Source organism: Macrotis lagotis, chromosome X, assembly GCF_037893015.1.
Source record: "Macrotis lagotis isolate mMagLag1 chromosome X, bilby.v1.9.chrom.fasta, whole genome shotgun sequence".
NCBI lineage: Eukaryota > Metazoa > Chordata > Mammalia > Peramelemorphia > Peramelidae > Macrotis > Macrotis lagotis.
In genome coordinates, this window is record NC_133666.1 from 147,850,350 (window position 1) to 147,870,270 (window position 19,921).

Below are 19,921 nucleotides of genomic sequence, written 5' to 3' on the forward strand. Positions count from 1 at the left end.
AGAAGAAGTGAGGTCAGATACAGTCTTAGACTTACTAGTTGTGTGACTGACCTTAGGCATGTCACTTAACCACTCTCAGTCTCAGTTTCTCAATCTGCAAGATAAGGATAATGAGAGCACATCTCTCCCTCACCCCATGGTTCTTTGTTCTTTTTTTTTAATCTATTTTTTTATTTAGGGCAATGAGGTTAAGTGACTTGCCCCAGGTCACACAGCTAGGAAATTATTAAGTGTCTGAGGCCTGATTTGAACTCAGGTACTCCTAACTCCAGGGCCAGTGCTCTATCCATTGTGCCACCTAGCTGCCCCTCCTCTTCCCTTTTTTAAAAAGCAAAAAGAAACAATGAGGTTTATGTTTATATCCTAGGAAAATGTCATTAAATTCTATTAGATTTCTCTTTTCATCAAAAAACAAATTGAGAAACATGTATTGTTGATAGTCCAAAATCTACAGATATAAAGTAGGGAGTGACTAGCAGGAAGAAGAAAAAGGAGATGCAATGGGCATGGACAGAATATATGAATTCTATTTAGTATTTTGTAGTCACAGGCTCTCCTCAATCTTGAAGCTCACTCTAAACATTCAGTTAATTTTATAGTCTCAAAAAAAATTTTAAAAGCCTTAGATGCAGGCTGAAATATACTTTGGAAAATTCGAATACTACATAAACTAATACAGATGATGCATGATCTTTTCTGCATAGATTTCACATCTACTTATGGGTGTATATGTTATTTCCCCTGCTAGCAGGTAAGTTGAACATTCCAGGGGTTTAATACATGCTTAGCAAATTGCTTACTGATCAATTTATCCAGTTGACTTTTCCATTTATGAAACAAAAGTCCTGACTTTGAATTAAGATAACTACTTTTGAACCTAACATGGCTACTTATGATGTACTAGTTTTCATAATAATTAGTGACTGGGTTCATCAGTACAGACTCTTTTTTAGGAAGCAAAGAACAAAAAAATATCCTTTAAAAGACATGCACAGATCCTCAAAGTTACCAAACCACCATTGAAGCTCTTTGTCTTGAACAAAAACACTAAGATCTAGTCAACTTGGAAGCTCTGAGATGGCAAAAGCTAGACTTCCTAGTTCTTCTGTATACTAAGCTTCCAGTATGGTTGAGTGAAAGCAAAATAGAGGCTTTTCAAAAACAATTTTTATTAAAAAATCATCAATTCACACCGAACATTCCTTGTTATATTATGCTTGCTACCATCTTTTAATTTTGCATAAACCATGATATTTTTATCTAAAATAAACTTTACTGTGAACAGTAAATTGTTTTATTTATATTTGTATATGTACATATTTATATATACACATATGTATCTATATCTATAAAAATTAAATTTACATTACTTTTAAATATTATATTAAATTCATGTTTCCTTTTTCCCACAAAGTCTCTTTTTTAATCAGATTAAATTAGAGAAGAGAGTGTTAGACCAGGTCCAACTTCCACTTAGATACCAAAGCACTTAGATACTTTAATCAAGTCAATATAGCAATTGAAAAGAATGCTTAGAGACCAACTCCCTTAATTATAAATAGTGTGGCCTCTTCTTAATTCCAAGAGCTTCTCCAGAGATACTTTGCCTTGAAGGTCTTTTAGCTGAAGTCGGTTCCAACTCTGCCTCTTCCCAGACTACCCCATCCCATCCTACAGGGCTAGACCCTTCTTTGATTGGACAAGCTGAAAGTTCCCTTCTGATGGACAAGGATAACAGTAGACTGGTGGGGGGGGGGGGGGTTCTAGCTCTCTGGCTAAACGCCCCTCCATACATGTTTTAGATAAATATTAATAAATGTGTTGTTAAACCATTTTTGGTTTGCTCTTCCTTACAGCTAAAATCTCTGATGTTTGTCCCTGATTAGGGCAAACTCTAAGAAGATTAATACATTTATTTCCAACAGGTCAAAATATGGTGAGGACTCCTCCTCACTTTGGTGAGGTTAAATTCAAATCACCTAATCCCAAACCCTCCCTCCAAGCATTCGATTAAGTTCTAATTAGATGCTGGGCAAGGGGAACATTAAGCTCAGGCTGGATGGAAAGGTTTGATGATGGGATATATCCGTCTTCAGATCAATATAATGAAATATAGAAAGGTTTGTCACCAGGAAATTGGTAACCAGATGATTAATGTTGCTTAGCCACAGTAATCATAGTATTCACAATAACTAATTTACTAGTCAAAGCATGGAGAGAGTTCCCAATATGATGAATCTTGACCTGTAGTTAAATTAACCTCAAGAAAGAATCTGTAACTTAGTTAACTCTTAACCCATTGAAGTGTATGTGTGTATTTGTGTCTTTCCTATAATATCCAAGTCATTAAATTGTAAAAGCTCCTTGAGGCTATTTACTTTTTCATTTTCATGGAAGTATTTTGCCTTTCTTTGTAACCCTAATACTAACACAGTTGAGCATTTTCATGGAACTTTTTTTACCTTTCTTTACAACCCTAATACTTAGCACAGTTGAACACATCCTAAACACTTAATGTCTGCTAACTTGACTTGAAAACTAAGGATTGAAAAAAAAAAGTAGAGATTACAACAAATTGCTGCAATAGGAGGGACCAAGGAAAGGGGCTAGGGTTAGTATTAAGCGAAACAGGAAATTTCTTTGGCCACTGTTACTTTGCAAACAATGAGGTTAGAGCACAAGTTACCCAACTGCTCCCCTCCTCCACCTTTTGTTCTCCAGTTAAGAACACTTTGGAAAGTGGCCTTGTACAGAAATATTATAGTAAAGGTTGTGACTATAAAGTTTTCTAATTTGTCTCCAAGAAATTTTTTATCAAATGAATAACAAAGAGAAGTAGGGATACCTATCAAAGAGTTCTAAAAGGCAAATAGAAAACAACATTCAAAACATGGTCCATGCATCAGAGTAATTAAGAATTCTAAAATCTCTTTTAAGAGAACTTTGACTGTTTTTTGATGTAAATAAGATGAAAGTTGCCCATGTTTGAGATTTGACCGAAAATCTGACTGATTCATTTAAACAGGATTTAGTTTTTCTGTCTGGTTTTTTTCTAATGTAATCTGAGATTTCACCAGGAGCCTAAGAAATCTGTGGTATGGAAATTTCCTCAACCAAAGTATTCAACTGTCTGTAATTTATAATTTAAAGAGAGTTGCCTAGAGAACTGAGAAATAAAGGAACTTGCCCATGGCCATAAAATTTGTATGTGTTAACCTATCCACTATTCATGCTGCCTCTACACAAGATTAGTATAGAGAAGAAGAAAAAAGAAAGAAAAAGAGATTAGTATCTACTTAAAGTGATAAATAACAAAAATAATAGCTACCAGGACTAACTATTGCATAGGATGATAAATCTAGAACAGGAAGGAAGCTCTAAGGTCATCTATTCCAACAAATTCATTTTACAGATGAGGAAAGGGAGCCTCAAGGAGACTTGCCCAAGATCACTGAGATAGTAATCCACAGAGACAGAACTCAGAATCTCTAGCTTCAAATTCAGAGATCTTTCCAATACAGTATCATTCTGACTTTATCCTATTGCTTTCTTTCCCAAACAAAATGTAATTAATCTAAGCAGAATTCTTTAGCTTTTATGATCTAATTCTCAAAGTGAAATTTTACCTTTTTTCTGATTCAATTTAAATCTTGTTCTCTACATTCCACATCCTTATCATTAAATAATAACCAAAGACTTGATATATTAATGATCCTTTGTTTCCATCCACAAGTCAAAATGCCATTAGGAAAAAACAATTCAGGCCAGGCCACAGCAAGGCCTGAAAATTTTATCCTTGTAAAACTTGCTTACATAGGTAATTTCTTTCTTTTTTTATTTTTATTTTTTTAGGTTTCTAGGTAATTATTAAGTGTCTGAGACCAGATTTGAACCCAAGTATTCCTGACTCCAAGGCCGGTGCTTTATCCACTACGCCACCTAGCCACCTGACATAGTTAATTTCTTAAAAAAAAAAATTAGCTCCTGAAATAATTTCTTCTATTATTTCTAAATACCATTCTTTAAACTAAGTATTGTGTAAAGAAGAGTCTTCTTGGATATCAAACCTTTGTGTACTCTGCTCTGACATGCTAAACAAAATCTTATTCCTATCCAATCTTCAGAATGCAAAAGGAGCTAAAAATAGTAAAAACTGCTGGTATAGGATTATTTTTTTTTAGAGAAATGGGAAGGAGGGGTCAGAGAAGACTCAGATTTTGGGTTTGAGTCTGGGATATACGGGATTTAATAATTACATACTGAAGACCTACTATATAAAAAGGCACTCTGTAGAGGGCTGTGCTAAGGAACAGATGTGATGGTGACAAATACAAATATTACCTCACCCTGGCTCTATAGGATTTTTAAAAAGCTAGAAAGGAAGATAAGAAATGAACACAAACAACTCTAAATCAGAATGTGATAAGTGCTGCAATAAAGGGGAAAAAAAATGCACAACAAGGGATGGAAGTTGAAGCTGTGATTTCACTGACTGACATAATTCCCTAGACTAAAAGTAAGTATGGCCTCTGTGATTTATAGTCTTAGAAAGTTGGATGGAGTGCTAAAAGGTAAAGGAACTTGTTTGGGAGCACATATGTATGTATGCGAGATCAGACTTAACCCAGACCTAGCTCCATGGCTGATTCCTCTCCATAGAAAGGAAAGAAGAAAGAAGGGAGAGAAGGATGAATGGAGAAGGGCGAAGAGCGAAAAGAAGGAATAAGCATTTTTCAGATTTTTTTCAGTGGTGTTTGACTCTTTGTGACCCCATCTGGATTTTTCTTAGCAAAGATACTGCAGTAGTTTACCATTTTCTTTTCCAGTTCATTTTAGGAGGAAACTGAGACAAAAAAGACCCAGGGTCACCCAGCTAGCAAGTGTCTGAGACCAGATTTGAACTCAGGAAAATGAGTCTTCCTGATTCCAGGCCTGTAGTTCTACCCAATGTACCACCCGGAGCATTTATTAATGGCTTACAGACACTAAACTAAGCACTGGTCATACAAATGGAAGCAAAAAGAAAGACAATCCTTGCCCACAAGGAGTTTACAGTCAACTTGGCATTTGAGTCAGGCCAAGAAGAATAAAATTCCAACAAACTAACAAATTGGGGGAGGAGAATTCATAATCTGAGAATCTAAGATAGAATTATGAAAGTATGAGCAAAGGCATTGTTATAAGAAGGTAGAAGCAGAGAAAGGCAAGTAGTGGGAAAATGCTATGAAGTTTAACTCCCAAGTTTTACACACACACACACACACACACACACAAACACATTGCACTGTCAACCTAGGAGTTATTTGATATTTTTAAGCAGGGGAATAACAAAACAATCCCAGTTGTGCTCTTAGGTCACTAAACTGAATAAATGTGAAAGATGGTTTAGAGGGTAGAGAAAATAGGCAGACCATTTAGGAGACTATTGCAATGGTACAGACAAGAAAAAAAATGAGATTCAAAAGAAGGTGGTAGCAGTGGGAACATAAAGCAAGAGAATGAAATACTGACCCATGCTTGTGGGGTTTAATGGTAGCAGACAAATAGTGCCAATGTGAAAGAATGACTCAATTTTTAAAACTAGAGATTCCTAATCTATCTTCTAAAAAGAAAGGATTTCCTTTACTACTTTATTAATCCATTATGTGAGTTTAAAAAAAAAAAAAGATGTAACAGCCTTTTTCCCCCCAACTCACAGAGTAACAAGGAACAGGCATCATGATAGACATTACCTAATTTGTCCCCAGACATAGAAAAGCATTTGATTGATTTTCAGGATTTTTATTTTTTTAATAATTGAGTACCAAAGAATAACAATACATTATTTTTGCTTGTTAAGTTACTCCCTCCTGGCAAATAAAAACCAAATTTCCAATGGTAAAATTTGATCGTATGTTTAAAACAGCTTCAAGTTCCACTGTTTCACTGTTAAGAGATAAAGTAAGCAGGGACAGCTAAGTGGTCCAGTGGATAGAGCTCTGACCCTGGAGTCAGGAAGACCTGATTTCAAATCCAGTCTCAGTGTTGATACCTACTAGCTGTGTGACCTGGGACAAGTCACTTAATCCCATTGCCTTGTAAAAAACAAAAATAAAAAAAGAGAGATAATATGGGCTGATAATAATGTGGGACAAAGACACAAGATACCACGTATGTGATCCTAAGCAATTCACTAAACAGATTCAACCTGACTTAACTAATTCATGAAAAGGGTAAAAATATTAATAGTACTTATCCTACCCTAGCTTATAGGGCTGGTAATGAGCAAGTACTTTGTAAAGCAAAAACCCTGAAATCGATATATTAAAATGTTATTATTATTCACATCCAGTCTCTGGTCAAAATAATAATAAAATCTACATCACCCTTCTTTTATTATGGTCTTTCTATCAATAGTTACTTCACAGTTTTAGGAATTTTTTAGGATTTAATCTGTATCATCATCACCCCTCCTCTGATGCCCAGACCTTCCATGCCTAAGTGGATGTTGTTCATGAGTTGCCAAGGCAAAAAAAAAAAAAAAATCATTACCTGGTGCTAAACCTGAGAAGTAGGCTGGTTCTGGAATAACAGACATTTAGTGTCCTTTGCCAAACCCATATGCAAAGCATTTCCAACCTGGTAGACCATAACAGGAAATATGCTTAGCCTTCTGAGGACCTGAGGTCACCTCCACCCACCAAGAGGCACGGGTGTAGATTCAGTAAGTTCTATCCAAATTTAAATCCAAAGGAACTTTAAAAACTTGGCAGTTTTTAGATGAGAGGCAGCTTGGTCTAGCAGCTAGGGGGAAGGGCTCCAAGACACTGGTTCATTTGTCACAGACCCACTGGGTGACACTAGGCAATTCATTTATCCTCTCAGTGAAAGAGTCAACTCTCTAATACTAAGTTTCAGCCTCTGTGTGTGTGTGTGTGTGTGTGTGTATACATATACTCACATGTTATATATGTATATATACACACACACACACACAAACATTGGTAAATGGAATCTCCACAGGGGAGAACTGGCATTCACTAATGAATGCATAAATGCAATAATACAATTTATAGCACTATTTCCCATTTTTCAGAGGAAAACCATACCATATGCTTGAAAACATAAATTTAAGAAAATTCAAGAATGAAAGAGATGTAGAATAAAAATGAAATTCCTGAACATGCAATGGGAAAAAAAGTATTCTGAACTTTGATGATGCTTTTATTAAAGTTCAGTAACAGGAATCTGCAAAAATCCCTCAAACTAAGAATTCCTACTTTCTTTGATATTCATTAAAATCCCCCTGAAAACTGTAGAATCAGAGACACGCTGTCCCTTCCCTCCTCTCTCCAAAGGACACAGAACGTCTCAGTAGCAAAGACAGTTTGCTAAAGAGCAAAGACTTCCTGCCCAGGGGCTTGTGGAGGCCTCTCTCTTTCTCTGTCTCTCTCTTCTCTGTCTCTCCTCTCTGTCTGTCTCTCTTCTCTCTCTCTCCTCTGTCTGTCGCTCTCTTTCTCTCTGTTTCTGTCTCTCTCTCTCTCTCTCTCTCTCTCCAATCTGTGTCTCTCTCCCTCTCTCTCTCTCTGTCTCTCTCTTCTCTATCTCTCTTCTCTCTGTCTGTCTGTCTCTCTCCCCGTCTGTCTGTCTCTCTCCCTCTCTGTCTCTCTCTTCTCTGTCTCTCCTCTCTCTGTCTGTCTCTCTTCTCTATCTCTCCTCTCTTGTCTGTCTGTCTGTCTCTGCCTGTCTCTTCTCTATCTCTCCTCTCTCTGTCTCTCTTCTCTATCTCTCCTCTCTGTCTGTCTGTCTGTCTCTGCCTGTCTCTTCTCTATCTCTCCTCTCTCTGTCTCTCTTCTCTATCTCTCCTCTCTGTCTGTCTGTCTGTCTCTGCCTGTCTCTTCTCTATCTCTCCTCTCTCTGTCTCTCTTCTCTATCTCTCCTCTCTGTCTGTCTGTCTGTCTCTGCCTGTCTCTTCTCTATCTCTCCTCTCTCTGTCTCTCTTCTCTATCTCTCCTCTCTGTCTGTCTGTCTGTCTCTGCCTGTCTCTTCTCTATCTCTCCTCTCTCTGTCTCTCTTCTCTATCTCTCCTCTCTGTCTGTCTGTCTGTCTGTGCCTGTCTCTTCTCTATCTCTCCTCTCTGTGTCTCTCCTCTCGGTCTGTCTCTCTCTCCCTCTCCCCGCCCCCTCCCCCAGGCCCCCCAGGCCCCCGGCTCGCTCCGGCCCGCCCCGGCGGCCCCGCCCCCCGCACTCCCCACGCCGCCGCCCGCCCGGACTCCCCAGGTCGGAACCAGAGGAGTGCCGGTGCCGTCCGGGGGCTTTCCTCGGCCGCCGCCGCCGGGCTCCCCGGGCCGGGCCCCCGAGGCCGCCGGCGGGCTGCAGCGCGCACGTCCACGCCCGCTCTCCAAACTCGTGTCAGCAGAACAAAATCCCACCCTTGGTGAACTCAAATCCGAAGCCGCGGACTGGGTCCGGGGCGGCCCGAGCTGGGGAGAGAGGCCGGGCCAAGCCAGCCCGCGTTGGGGCCGCGGGGCCGCGGCTCCACCCTCCCTTACCTGGCTTGACGGGCTTGGGCGGCGGCTTCGACATCTCTCCGGCCCGGGCGGCGCGACCCGACAGCGCGGGGGAGGGAGCGCACCGAGGAGCAGAGGGCTGCGGCAGCCTCGGAGTCGGGCTCCTCCGCCGCTCTGCCCGCCCGACCGGCCGAGCCCGGCCCTCGGGATACAGACAGAAAGCTCGAAGGCTGGGATCCTCCGGGCGGCTCTCGGGGTCCCGAAGGCAGAGCGCGTCAATGAGGAAGTGAGCGCTGCATCAGCAGAAGCTCATTGGTCCGCGGGCCGCGAGCCCTGCAGCCGCAGCGGCAGCAAATGCGCCGCAGCAGAGATGCGGAAGCGGCGGCGGCGGCCCAGCCCCTCGCCGAGCCCCGGCGGGACGGAACAGCCGGGCAGCGAGCGCGCGAGCGCCTGCGCGGCCCGTGCGGCGCGCGCCCGACCGCCCGGCCGGGGCCTGGGGCCCGGGCGCGGGCGCGCGCCTCCTCCCCGGCAGAGGCCCCGCCCCGCGGCCGGAGCGGAGGCGGGGAGTCCCCCGACTGGGCCGCCCCCGGAAGGTGCCGGACCCCCGTCCTGTTCTCCGCGTGCAGGTGGCGCCGGCGGAGTGGACCGCACGGACCGACGGCTCGCTCCGAAGGCCGCTCCTGCGCCCGGGTGAGTGCGGCTCCGCGCCGCGGGGTCTGCCCCGGGGGCTCCGCGCCGCCTCGCGGTGGCGCTAACCAGGGTGGCGGGAAGGGCCCCCCCCCCGACACCCCGCTTTTTGTCAAGTAAGTAACCGCCAGACCCTCTGACTTTAGAAGCGCATTGCAAGGTCCTTGGGGTGACACTCGGCGCCTCCTTGGCAAGGCTGAGATGCTTTCCCAGAAGCTGCAGGTTTAAAAAGTTAATTGGATCGGGGGGGGGGGGGAGTTGTAAAACTCAAAAAAAAAAATAAAATCTTTAAGAAAGAAAAAGGTTAATTGGATTAGGGGGAAATTGTAAATAAAATCTTTAAGGAAGGAAAAAGTTCATTGGAAAATCACTTTTTATTCTTATTCTATCTGTAAAAACAATACAGAAGACTTTTTACTTGGAATGTGTATAATTAAAATCTTCTATTAAATATGTCAGGTGAAAAAGAGAATTGGATTGAGACTTGATGGGGGAGGAACCAGCTGTGGTGGAGAGGCTCTCCTGTGGATTGGTCTCCATTGCTTCTGCGACCTTAAAGGCTTAGAGCTAAAAGGAACTTTGGAGGTTATTTAGTCCAATCTTTTGGTTTTTCCATATGAGAAAGCTGACTTGCCCAAGATCTCTTAAGTTGTAAGATCAGAGATGCATTTTTTTTTAGGTTTTTGCAAGGCAAATGGGGTTAAGTGGCTTGCCCAAGGCCTCCAGAGATGCATTCTTGAGGAAATTACTGTTACCCTCAAAATAATAGCAATATCAATAATTACTAACCCATAGATCTCCTTTCCTATTTCTACAAAATTTTCATGAACATAATCTCCAAATGAACTAGGAACATCCTTGTTGAAGATATGAGGAAGGCAGAGACTTCCCCAAATTCTACAGCAAACTGCATCTTTACAGTCACATTTTACTCCCTTACCTTATTTGATGGGGAGGAGGGGGAAGCAAAATTCCATGATGAAAATTCTGCCTCAGTGAAGTACCTCTATACATAAATAAAATTTGTACAATATTCCTTGAAATATCTTAGAACAGAGTTGTTAATATCAGATTAATTTGAAGATAAAATATGGTGTAAAAATGGAGTCAATAGAAAAAAAGGGAAATGTAATGGGAGAAAGAAAAAGAGGGGGAATAGGCCAAGATATCTTACATAATAAGATTTTTCTTTATTACAATGAGCTATTGCAATGATATGGAAGGGGGGAGGCAAGGGGGAATGAGGGAATCTCCGCTCTCATCAGAGGTGGCTAGGAGAGGAAACAGCATATATACTCAATGGGGTATAGGCATCTGGAGTAAGAAGGGGGGGGGGGGGATGTGAGTGATGAGGAGAAGGATGGACCATGGCGGGAGAGTGGTCAGATATAACACATTTTCAGCAGACAGATCCCTGGTCCTGGGGCCAAGAGGCCCCGAGCCCCCCTACCACCCCTTAGGCCCAGCATCCACCTGGCCCTATGGTCCCAGACAGGCCACCAAACCCCAGCCCCTTGCAAGAAGTAAATGGTATCATTATAGACAATGATATACAGATAAAGAAGATTTGGAGGCAGCAAAACTCCATCCCTTTGCCTCTCAAATTGGAGTACATTGTCTACCCATGAGATATGGGTTTGACCAGTACTTTACATATATTCTGAATACATTAGAAAAATGCAAATAATAAATATCAGTTCAAGAATATTTTGATAGGGGGAAGGTAGGTGGCACAGTGGATAGAGCACCAGCCCTGGAATCAGGAAGACCTGAATTCAAATGGGGCCTCAGAAACTTAATTATTACCTAACTGTGTGACCTTGGGCAAGTCACTTAACTTCATTGCATTTTACAAAAAGAAAAAAAAGACTATATTGGCCATTACTAGATTCTGTGATTCCCCTAAGATCATCCTCAGTTCTTCCATTTCTCAGCTGTATGCAAGGTGTTTCATCACCCTTAGGTGCTATAAATTTGGAGTTAGTTGCTATCAGAACTTAGTAAGGGAACAACTCATTTAACTTTTGTTTTTGTTCTTTTTACTTAATTATTATTTGATGCATATAGATACATATCTGTTTCAATCTTGCTCTCTCAAAAGGATCTCTCCTGCTTCCTGATTCTACCTGGCTTTTAATACTAAACAATGTCTTAGAGGAGTGTTTGGGATATTCCTAATTAGAACTCCAGCTTCATCAAAAATATTTACGAAATTTATCATACACCAATTACCCATATCTCTGCTTCCTAAGAAGATAGAGAATGGTTTATTTCCCTATTTGTTTTTTGACATCCTAGTGTATCCCTAGCTGTCTTCAAGGAATGTTAAAAAAAATTCTGAAAACTAAATTTAATTCACTTTAGTCTTGTCTGGGTATTTTTTAATGTATTCTTGGGTACTTATGCTTATTAGTTCTTGTATGTAGTTGAATATATTTGTAAACACATAATTATATGTAACAGGAACATACAATAGAACAATTCTTTGAGGAGACCCTGAAATCAAACAAATGAAAACAGGTTGTAAGACTCATTCCTTCAAAAAGACTGGCATAAAGATTTCTAAATGTTTCAAAATGCTTTTAAAAAAACCCATCTTCCTAGTATTCTAATGACTTTCTCTAATTGCTACTGTGTTTCCAGACTATGACTGTCTGAGAAGCCTTTTCTTAAACTGAGAACAAACCTTAGGAAAAAATTGTGATGTAAGTAAAATTTGTCTTTAGCCTTTTTCCTGATCCTCTGTCCTTTTTGTATTCTTTGGGGGCTTCTCCTTGTCTGGTGCTCACATTGTCCCTTCTCCCAAAGCATCTAGAAAATGAATTATACCATTAAAATGTTAGTGGATTTAGTGTCATCCCTTCAAAGGAAAAGAAAGGAAGGAAAGATATTATAGAAAGAAAGTTCTAAAAAAATGGTAATGTTTAACCTAAAGAAACGTCTGTACTGGTGTGAATATATGAGAGATATTTTGGCAGCAAAAGACCATCCTTGTTTCCCTCAAATCAGAGCACACTGGAGATCCATGAAGTATGGGTTTGTACAGTACTATACATATATACAAGTAGAATATGAATAAAAAAAATCATATATATATATATATATATCCACACACAATTTAATAAATAATTGACTCCAATCAATAAGTATCTATTTAATACCTCCTTATTTGCAAAGCACAGTGCTAGTTACCAAGGATAAAGCATCCCCTGTACCAGAGATGTAACCCAGATGAACAAAAGCAAAATAACTTGAAAAAGGAGAGAATGCATTCACCCAGGATATCAGAAAAGGCTTTCCTATGGAGATGGCACCTAAAGGAAGCTAAGGATTCTAAGAGGGAAAGCTGAGGAGAGAACATATTCTAGGTGTGGGGGAAGAGCTCCTAGATGAAGCTCATGATTTGGGGTATATAAAATGGGACAGTGCAACATATCTAAAACAGAACTCACCTCTTCCTAAAAATCTTTCTGAAGTTTCTCTGGCTCACAACCTCTGTCACCCTTGGCTTCTCTTTGCTACGTTTCTACTCATCATTTCTACTGGGATAGCATCTCCCACATCATCTCCCTTTCATCTTTACCACATGCCTTCTGGATGATTTTTGCCTCCAGTCTTTCCCACTCTTAATACATCCTCTACTCAGCTGCCAAAGTGACATTGCCCCCTACTTCATTGAATAATTAGTGATTATTTTGTAATTTAGTAATATTTCAGGATCAAGTATAATCAGTTGGCATTTAAAACCCTTTACAATCTCTCCCCTTCCTTCCTTGTCTTTTTATACCTAATATTCTCTGTGTCCTCTAAGTGTAGAATTCTCTATCTCCAATTCCTGGCTTCCTTTAAGATGAAACTCAAATCCCACCTTTCCTTTAGAGATTTTTCCTACCCTTATCCCTCACTTCTCTTGCTAGTGTCTTCCCTCTGAGATGACCCTAGATCTATTCTGTAACTATTTTGTATGTACAAAATTGTTTTGCATGTTTTCTCTCCCATTAGAATGTGAGCTACTTTAAGGAGGGAACTATGTATTTGTTGTACTTTGTCAGCTCAGTTCTTAGCACTATGCCTGTAAGTTCTTACTACATACTTGCTTACAGACAGTAAGAGCCAAATGAGATGGAGAACAAGGCTATAGAGAAAGACGGTTTAGGCTCAGAACATTCTTCTACCTGTTACAATAGTCATGTGGTTGGTTTGGCAAGGTTTACTGAAAGAATGAACTCCAGGTAAGAATGATGATATACACCTGTAATCCCTTACTACCAATGAGACTGAGGGTAATGGATCACTTGATCTTGGGAGGTCTGAGCTGGTAGGCTAGGTCGATCAAGCAAAAAAATTCAAGATTATCTGGAACTATGCCCAAAGAGCAATTAAACCAATCATGTGTTTTGACCCAATAATACCAAATCTAGCCCGATATCCAAAAGAAATAATAAAAATTGGGAAAAATCTCACATGTTCCAAAATATTTATAGCAGCTCTTTTTGTAGTGGCAAAGAATTGGAATTTGAGGGAATGCCCATCAATTGGGGAATAACTGAACATGTTATGGTGTATAAATGTTATGGAGTACTATTATTCTATTAAACTCTGGGAACTGGGATTACTCAGGGAAGGGCAAACTGGTCTAGATAGAAAACAAAGCCAGAAATTGAGTCTGTGATTGACCACTAGGCTTCCAGCCTTCAGGTTAGGAAACCAAGCCTATGAAGTAAATTACAACAACTGTCAACTATCTCTGATAAGAGGAGAAACTTACATGAATTTTTTTTAATTATTTGTTTCAAGTTCTGGATACATCATATGAATTTTTTAAATTAATTAGTGAATTGCAGAAATTAATTAATGAATTAGTTCATTTTAATTACCTCAACTTACTTGTTAGCTATACAGTATTAGAGCATATCAGAGAGAAGAAAATCTATGGTTAAATTTCAGCTGTGAATAGTCAACAAGTTTGAAAATTATACAAGCAATAGAGGTGAATATGAAATTTTTTTACTGAGTTCATTTTATCTTGTGATGATTTTTTGTCTAAAAAATTCTCCTTTATAATTTTTTTTAATTTTAGAAAGTAGAAGTAAATTGAAAGCACGCTATGAAAGCAATTGTCGTTGGAATTAGTGGGTAAGTAGCAATCAGATTGTTTTTCTCTGAACAACTAGTTGAGAGAGAGTAGTTTTTACAGCTGGAGTGGAGAAGGAAAAAGAGGGGTGATTTTCAAGGATGGGGCACAGTCCAGGGAGGGTGGGCCTGAGTAGATCACAAAAAATTATGGCGTTCCTAGAAGCCATAGGGCAGAGACTATTAGGTATATTGAATACCCAATAGGAACAGGGAGAAGGTGAAAGATGGCAACTAAAAGTGTTTAGAAAGGCAATGTTGGGAGAAATGGAAAAAACTGTCCCTTAAAGGGATATACTGAACAACATTCTTTTAGTTCATGGTGATTTCTCATATCCTTCTACTCAGCGACAGGGACCATCTCAGGAATTTAATGGAAAGAGTCTGTCTCTCCATTTCTGAAAAACAATCTCTCTCTCTCTCTCTCTCTCTCTCTCTCTCTCTCTCTCTCTATATATATATATATATATATATATATATATCCTAGTTCATAGGAGATAGGTGTGCAAATCTGATATCTGAAGCAACTCTGACTATATTAACAAAGATTGTCTTCCTGTTGCCACAGTTACCTTTTTACATTTCCCCAATGTGTAGTCAAACTTTGGTTTACTCAAATGCTAAATAAATTGCTAAACAACTGTGATGTTCCTTTAAGAGGAGTTTCTCTTTTGTTTATATTATAACAGCATACAATTAATGGGAAGTGTATTTTACCTGTGAAATGTCTTTGAACTCTTCTTTTTCCTCTACATATCCAATAAATGGTCAAGCCTGGCCTATTCTACCATTGCAGTGTCTCTCATATCTGGGCCTTCCATTCTACTCTCACATTTCTAGTTCAGGCTCTTTCTTATCTCCAAAGTGAATTGTTGTAGAATTTTTACCTGGTCATGGTTTCAGTCATTACTCCCTCCAATTTCCTGCAGAGCTAACTGCCAGATTAATCTTTCAAACATATTATCCTGATTATAGTACTCTTCTCTTCCAAAGCATACAATGACTCCCATTTTCTACATTTCAGTTGGATATTCAGATCTTCTATGAACTAGGTCCTGTAGCTTTCTAGTCTCTCTCCTTTATCTTTTTATGGGTGGATATTCTGTTTCACCCTTATTTTTTCATAACTCTTCACCTTTGTTCCTGACATCCTCTTTCTTACATTGTGCCCACCTCTCATCACTTAACCGTTAAAATATTACTCTTACCCTGAATAATAGCTTAAATGTCATCTCTTCCAGTCAGTTTCTCCACAGAATTCAATAAATATTTATTAAGAAGCTACTCTTTGAAAAGCACTGCACTGGACTCTGGAGACACAACGACAAAAATGAAACAATTTCAATGCCCTCAATGAGCTGACATATTCTTCTAAAGACAAATTCATGTGATAAAAGTAATCCAGGAACATAAGGATCGTAGGAATTAGTATCTGAATTGAACCTTGAGGGTAGATAAGGTTTCCAGGAGACAAGGCTAGGGAGTAAATATATTCTAGCCCATAAGAAAGCACAGGGACAGGAAATGAAATGTTGTATTTTGGGAAAAATTGAGCCAAATGTGGGCAGAACAAAAGGTACACGAGATTATGAAATAAGTCTACTATATGATTGGATCCAGACTGGAGAGCTTTAAATGCAATGATCAGAAGTTTATATTTTATCATAGAGGAAATAGGGAACCCCTAAAAACTTTTAAAGAGGACACTTAAACATACATATTTTGTGACTGAAGTAAGAGGAAACAGGTTGAAGGGAGGATAATGATATGGCTATTTTAATTGTCCAAGTGATTATTAGATTGTAAGTTTCATGAGGCCAGGTTCTCTCTGTCTTTTGCCTCTATATGTCTCCAGCACTTAGTACAGTGTGCTAAGTAAGGTTTATTAAATGTTTATTAAGTGATTGTGGCAACGGTGTCCTGAGCTTCATTGGTGGTCAAATGAGTGTCTAAAAAGGTATACCCATGAGAGTTGAAGAAACGGAGAAGTGGAGTATAGATGACTTTCCCCTAAAAGTTTATCAATAAACATGAAGTGGATAATAAAGATTGATAATTTGAGAGAGTTGGAAATTCAAGTGAAGACTATTTCCTTTAAGAATGGAGGAAATCTGAGTTTGTAAAGTACCTAAGAAGGACTCAGTAGACTGTAAAATGAGAGAGAAACAGAGAGACAAGGAGAGAGCAAAAGAGAGAAAGAATCTTGAGATAATTGTTGAAGGGAAGTTCCTGGAAGAGATCAGAAGGTATGGGATGCAAAAACATTGGTAGAATAGTAAATTTTAGCAAGAAAAGGGATTACTTCTTCCTCAGACAGGAGCAAAGGAGGAGGAAAAAACAGGTGGGAATTTGAAGACTAAGAAAAATGAAGAACTCTTGGTGGATGACTGGTTTATTCAGCAAAGTAGAAGGCAAGGTCATCAATGAAAGATAGAGAATAAGAATTGTGTTAGGATTAGAGGGGAGATGAGAAGATATCAAAGAACTGCTATAGAAAATGTGATGGAGAGTTAATCGGAGAAGAATAAAAGGATCATAATGCAGCCAAATTGAGATTGAATTGTGTTCACATATATTCATATTATTCATGTAATTGTATAATTTCTTCCAACAGTATACAACAGGCCAGGGCATAAGTGCAAATTAAAAATTTGCAGAAAGTAAACCATGGAAGTACAAGAAGAAAGAAACTAAAAATAAGACTGATATGATGGATTAGGGAAAATCTACAGAAAGAATAACTGGAACTCAAAGTGAGGATAAATACTTGGTTAGGAGTGAGGCAGGAAAAAAAATTGAAAGTAGATTATGAAATTAGAAAACTTTCAAAGTTCAAGGTTATAGAAGTGACATAGTTTTGAAGTTCAGTAAGATCTGATATGTGACCTCTCTAGTTGATAGCTAGGGAAGAGTAGAGATGGAAATCATGGAATTTGAAAAGATTGAATTGGGAGGCCAGAGTGTTCTAAGTTATGTCAAGTGAAATATTTATGTTTTGAAGTATTAGATCAGTAGTTGATGCAACAGGAAAGACTGAGCCATGTACTAAAATCTTGGAAAGAAGCTGGAATGACTTAGGAACCAATATTTGATAACAAGTAGAATATTAAAAGGGTGATAGAAACAGATGGAATGAACTTCAAGGAAGGAGAGATTGGTGCTCACTTTGGAAGCACATAGAATAAAATTAGAACAATACAGAGAAGATTAGCATGTCCCCTGCACAAGGATGACATGCAAATTCTGAAGGAAGGAGAGATTTATTTTGAGTGATGGTAGCAGAGAAAGGGTGGTGAAAAAGTATTCCAACACCCTCTTTTGTGACCCAGTGTTCCAAGGGAAATGATGGGAGCAGCCAAGACTGAAGAGGGTGTCCAGAAGTTCTGGTTTCTGTGAGCATAAGAAGACAAAGAATGTGAAAAGAAGAAATATAATATGTAAAAGAGTTTAATGATGAAGTGGAACTCACAAAATATAACTGAAAGGGAAAGGACTATGGATGGTAGTAGGGCCAAGTGAAATAGGGATATATATGGGTAGGAAGGAAAAGGGTTTTCACCTTGGCAGACATCAGCTCTGAAACTGGGGATTAAGGGAACTGTGTGCTAGCCAGAGGACTGGGTAAGTGCTCATTGATCAATTATTCAGGTAATGGGAGTATAAGCTCAGAGATAATGGCATCAGGAAGATTATGTTTCAGAAGAGGCCCCTAGGCCTTGGCAACAATCATTTAAGGCAAGAAGTATTTTTTTAAAGCTCTTGTAATTCACAATGTACTATACTAAGGGTTAGGGATACAAAGAATGGCAAATATAGTCCTTAACCTCAAGGAACTCACATTCTAATGGAGAGGCAATATGGACAAGATATGTACAGATTGAATAGAAGGTAATCTTACTGAGGAAAGTGGTGGGACACAGGAAAGGTTTCCTGCAAAGAGTGATGCTAAAACTGAGTCTTGAAGAAAGCCAAAGATTCTAAAAAAGCCAGTCTTCATTCCACTGTCTCCACAACAGTTCTCATGATGGGACTATATCTGCTATGTCACCTAGCCTTGAACGTACAAATTAGAGTTATTATGAGCTTGGAATCTGTCACAGGGTAGATCTCTTACAGACTACATTAATATTGTCAGAGCAACACTGTCTGATACCACATACACCATGTTGCTCGAATACTGCAGGTTTTTGGTGGCCACTACATGAATAAACTAGCACAGGTTACAGAGTGACAGGCACACTGCAGTTTATTTATCCACTCAAAAGTATTACACACTCCATCAGTGTCTCACAGATGCCACAGAGATAGCTTTTCCTCCTGAGCTATATGACCCAGAGTTTGGATAGGATCAGTTAGGTGTTAGGTCTTTAGGCAGGCTTACAAAGAAATATTGAGTAAGATCAGGTTAGAGTGTATAGATAGATAGGAAAAAGTATATTTTTAGCAAAAGAAAAAGGATATGAATTTAGAATTAGAGTTAGAAGGGTCTGTTACAAACCCATTGATGGGTAAGGAGCATTCTACCTGAATTGCCAGATAAGAACAATTTGTTCCAACAGTCATGTTGAAAGGTGGTTGAAGCAATTGCTGTGGAGCACCTGGGGCTGGGTCAGACATTGAAGAAGCTAAGGTTGTCCGTTGTATCCTGGGTCATTGCCAACCTTGATATTTGTCTTGCCATGGGACTTTGTGACTCTGGAAGAGAGAACTTAAGCTCAAAAAGTAAACCTATTGCTTAATATTTAACTTTTTCCCCCCCATTTCCACCACAGATTGGTCATTTACTTCTTACAATATGTCAGTTATTTTTCTTGAAATAGCAAATAGCTGCAAGAATTGTATTTTCTTAGATTGCAGCTGTTGTCTTGAGTAAATTTCTTGTTGTTTGCGTGTGTGTGTGTGTGTGTGTGTGTGTGTGTGTGTGAGATTTAAAAGATGATCATGGTGTAAAGACAAGGGTGCCAGATTTAGTCAGGATGCCTGAAGTCAAATCCTTCAGAAACCTACTAGAAAAGTGAATGTAAACAGTTCATTTAACCACATTCAGTCTCAGTTTCCTCATTTGTAGGCTGAGTGTTAACTGTAACCCTGACCTCTGAGGTTTATTCTGATGTCAAATGAAGTAATATATGCAAACTGCTACAAAAATGTCTGTTGTAATGTATGGATGGATTTTCTTAATTTTTTTTTTAATTTTTTGGTTCAGTGTGACTAATGGTGGGAAGACAACTCTGGCCAAAAATCTCCAAAAACAGCTCCCAAATTGCAGTATCATCTCACAGGATGATTACTTTAAGGTATCTTTAAAACTTCTTAAAAACTTCATTAAGGAGAGGCAAGTATTTATTAAATTCTTAGAGCAATTGGTAAACATTGGTCCTGTTGGTTGTGAAGGTAGATTCTGGTCATTTAGTTGATTGTCCACTAGGTGACACTACAAATCAGTCATATCTCTTTGGTTGGTTTTTTTTGTTGTTGTTGTTTAAAATTCTTCAGCTCATTATATTTTAATGTCATCAACAGAGTCATTCACTAATGATGATACTTTTTATGTTTTAAATTTTATTCATTTCAACTACACTTAATATTTCTTCTGATATTCATGTTTATTTT

The 19,921-nt window shown here is 39.1% G+C and overlaps 2 protein-coding genes and 1 non-coding gene across 7 annotated transcripts in view; 2 read left to right on the forward strand and 1 right to left on the reverse strand.

Annotated features, from left to right (window-relative positions):
- OSTF1 (osteoclast stimulating factor 1) overlaps window positions 1-8,839 on the reverse strand; it is a 55,840-nt gene extending 47,001 nt beyond the window's left edge. Inside the window, exon 1 of the mRNA XM_074205260.1 lies at window positions 8,531-8,839. Coding sequence (XP_074061361.1) covers window positions 8,531-8,564 — 34 coding nt within the window. The 5' untranslated portion in view covers window positions 8,565-8,839. The remainder of the gene's footprint in view (window positions 1-8,530) is intronic.
- Window positions 8,840-9,090: 251 nt separating this feature from the next.
- Window positions 9,091-19,921, forward strand: part of NMRK1 (nicotinamide riboside kinase 1) — a 28,450-nt gene continuing 17,619 nt past the window's right edge. The window contains exons 1-3 of one of the 5 annotated variants that reach the window (XM_074207970.1): window positions 9,091-9,178; window positions 14,256-14,311; window positions 19,515-19,605. In XM_074207970.1, coding sequence (XP_074064071.1) covers window positions 14,283-14,311; window positions 19,515-19,605 — 120 coding nt within the window. In that variant the 5' untranslated portion in view covers window positions 9,091-9,178; window positions 14,256-14,282. The other 4 variants (XM_074207969.1, XM_074207973.1, XM_074207972.1 and 1 more) reach the window with 4 other exon arrangements.
- Window positions 17,466-17,572, forward strand: LOC141503627 (U6 spliceosomal RNA). Its single transcript, XR_012472972.1, has one exon. It is a non-coding gene; the product is annotated as a U6 spliceosomal RNA (small nuclear RNA).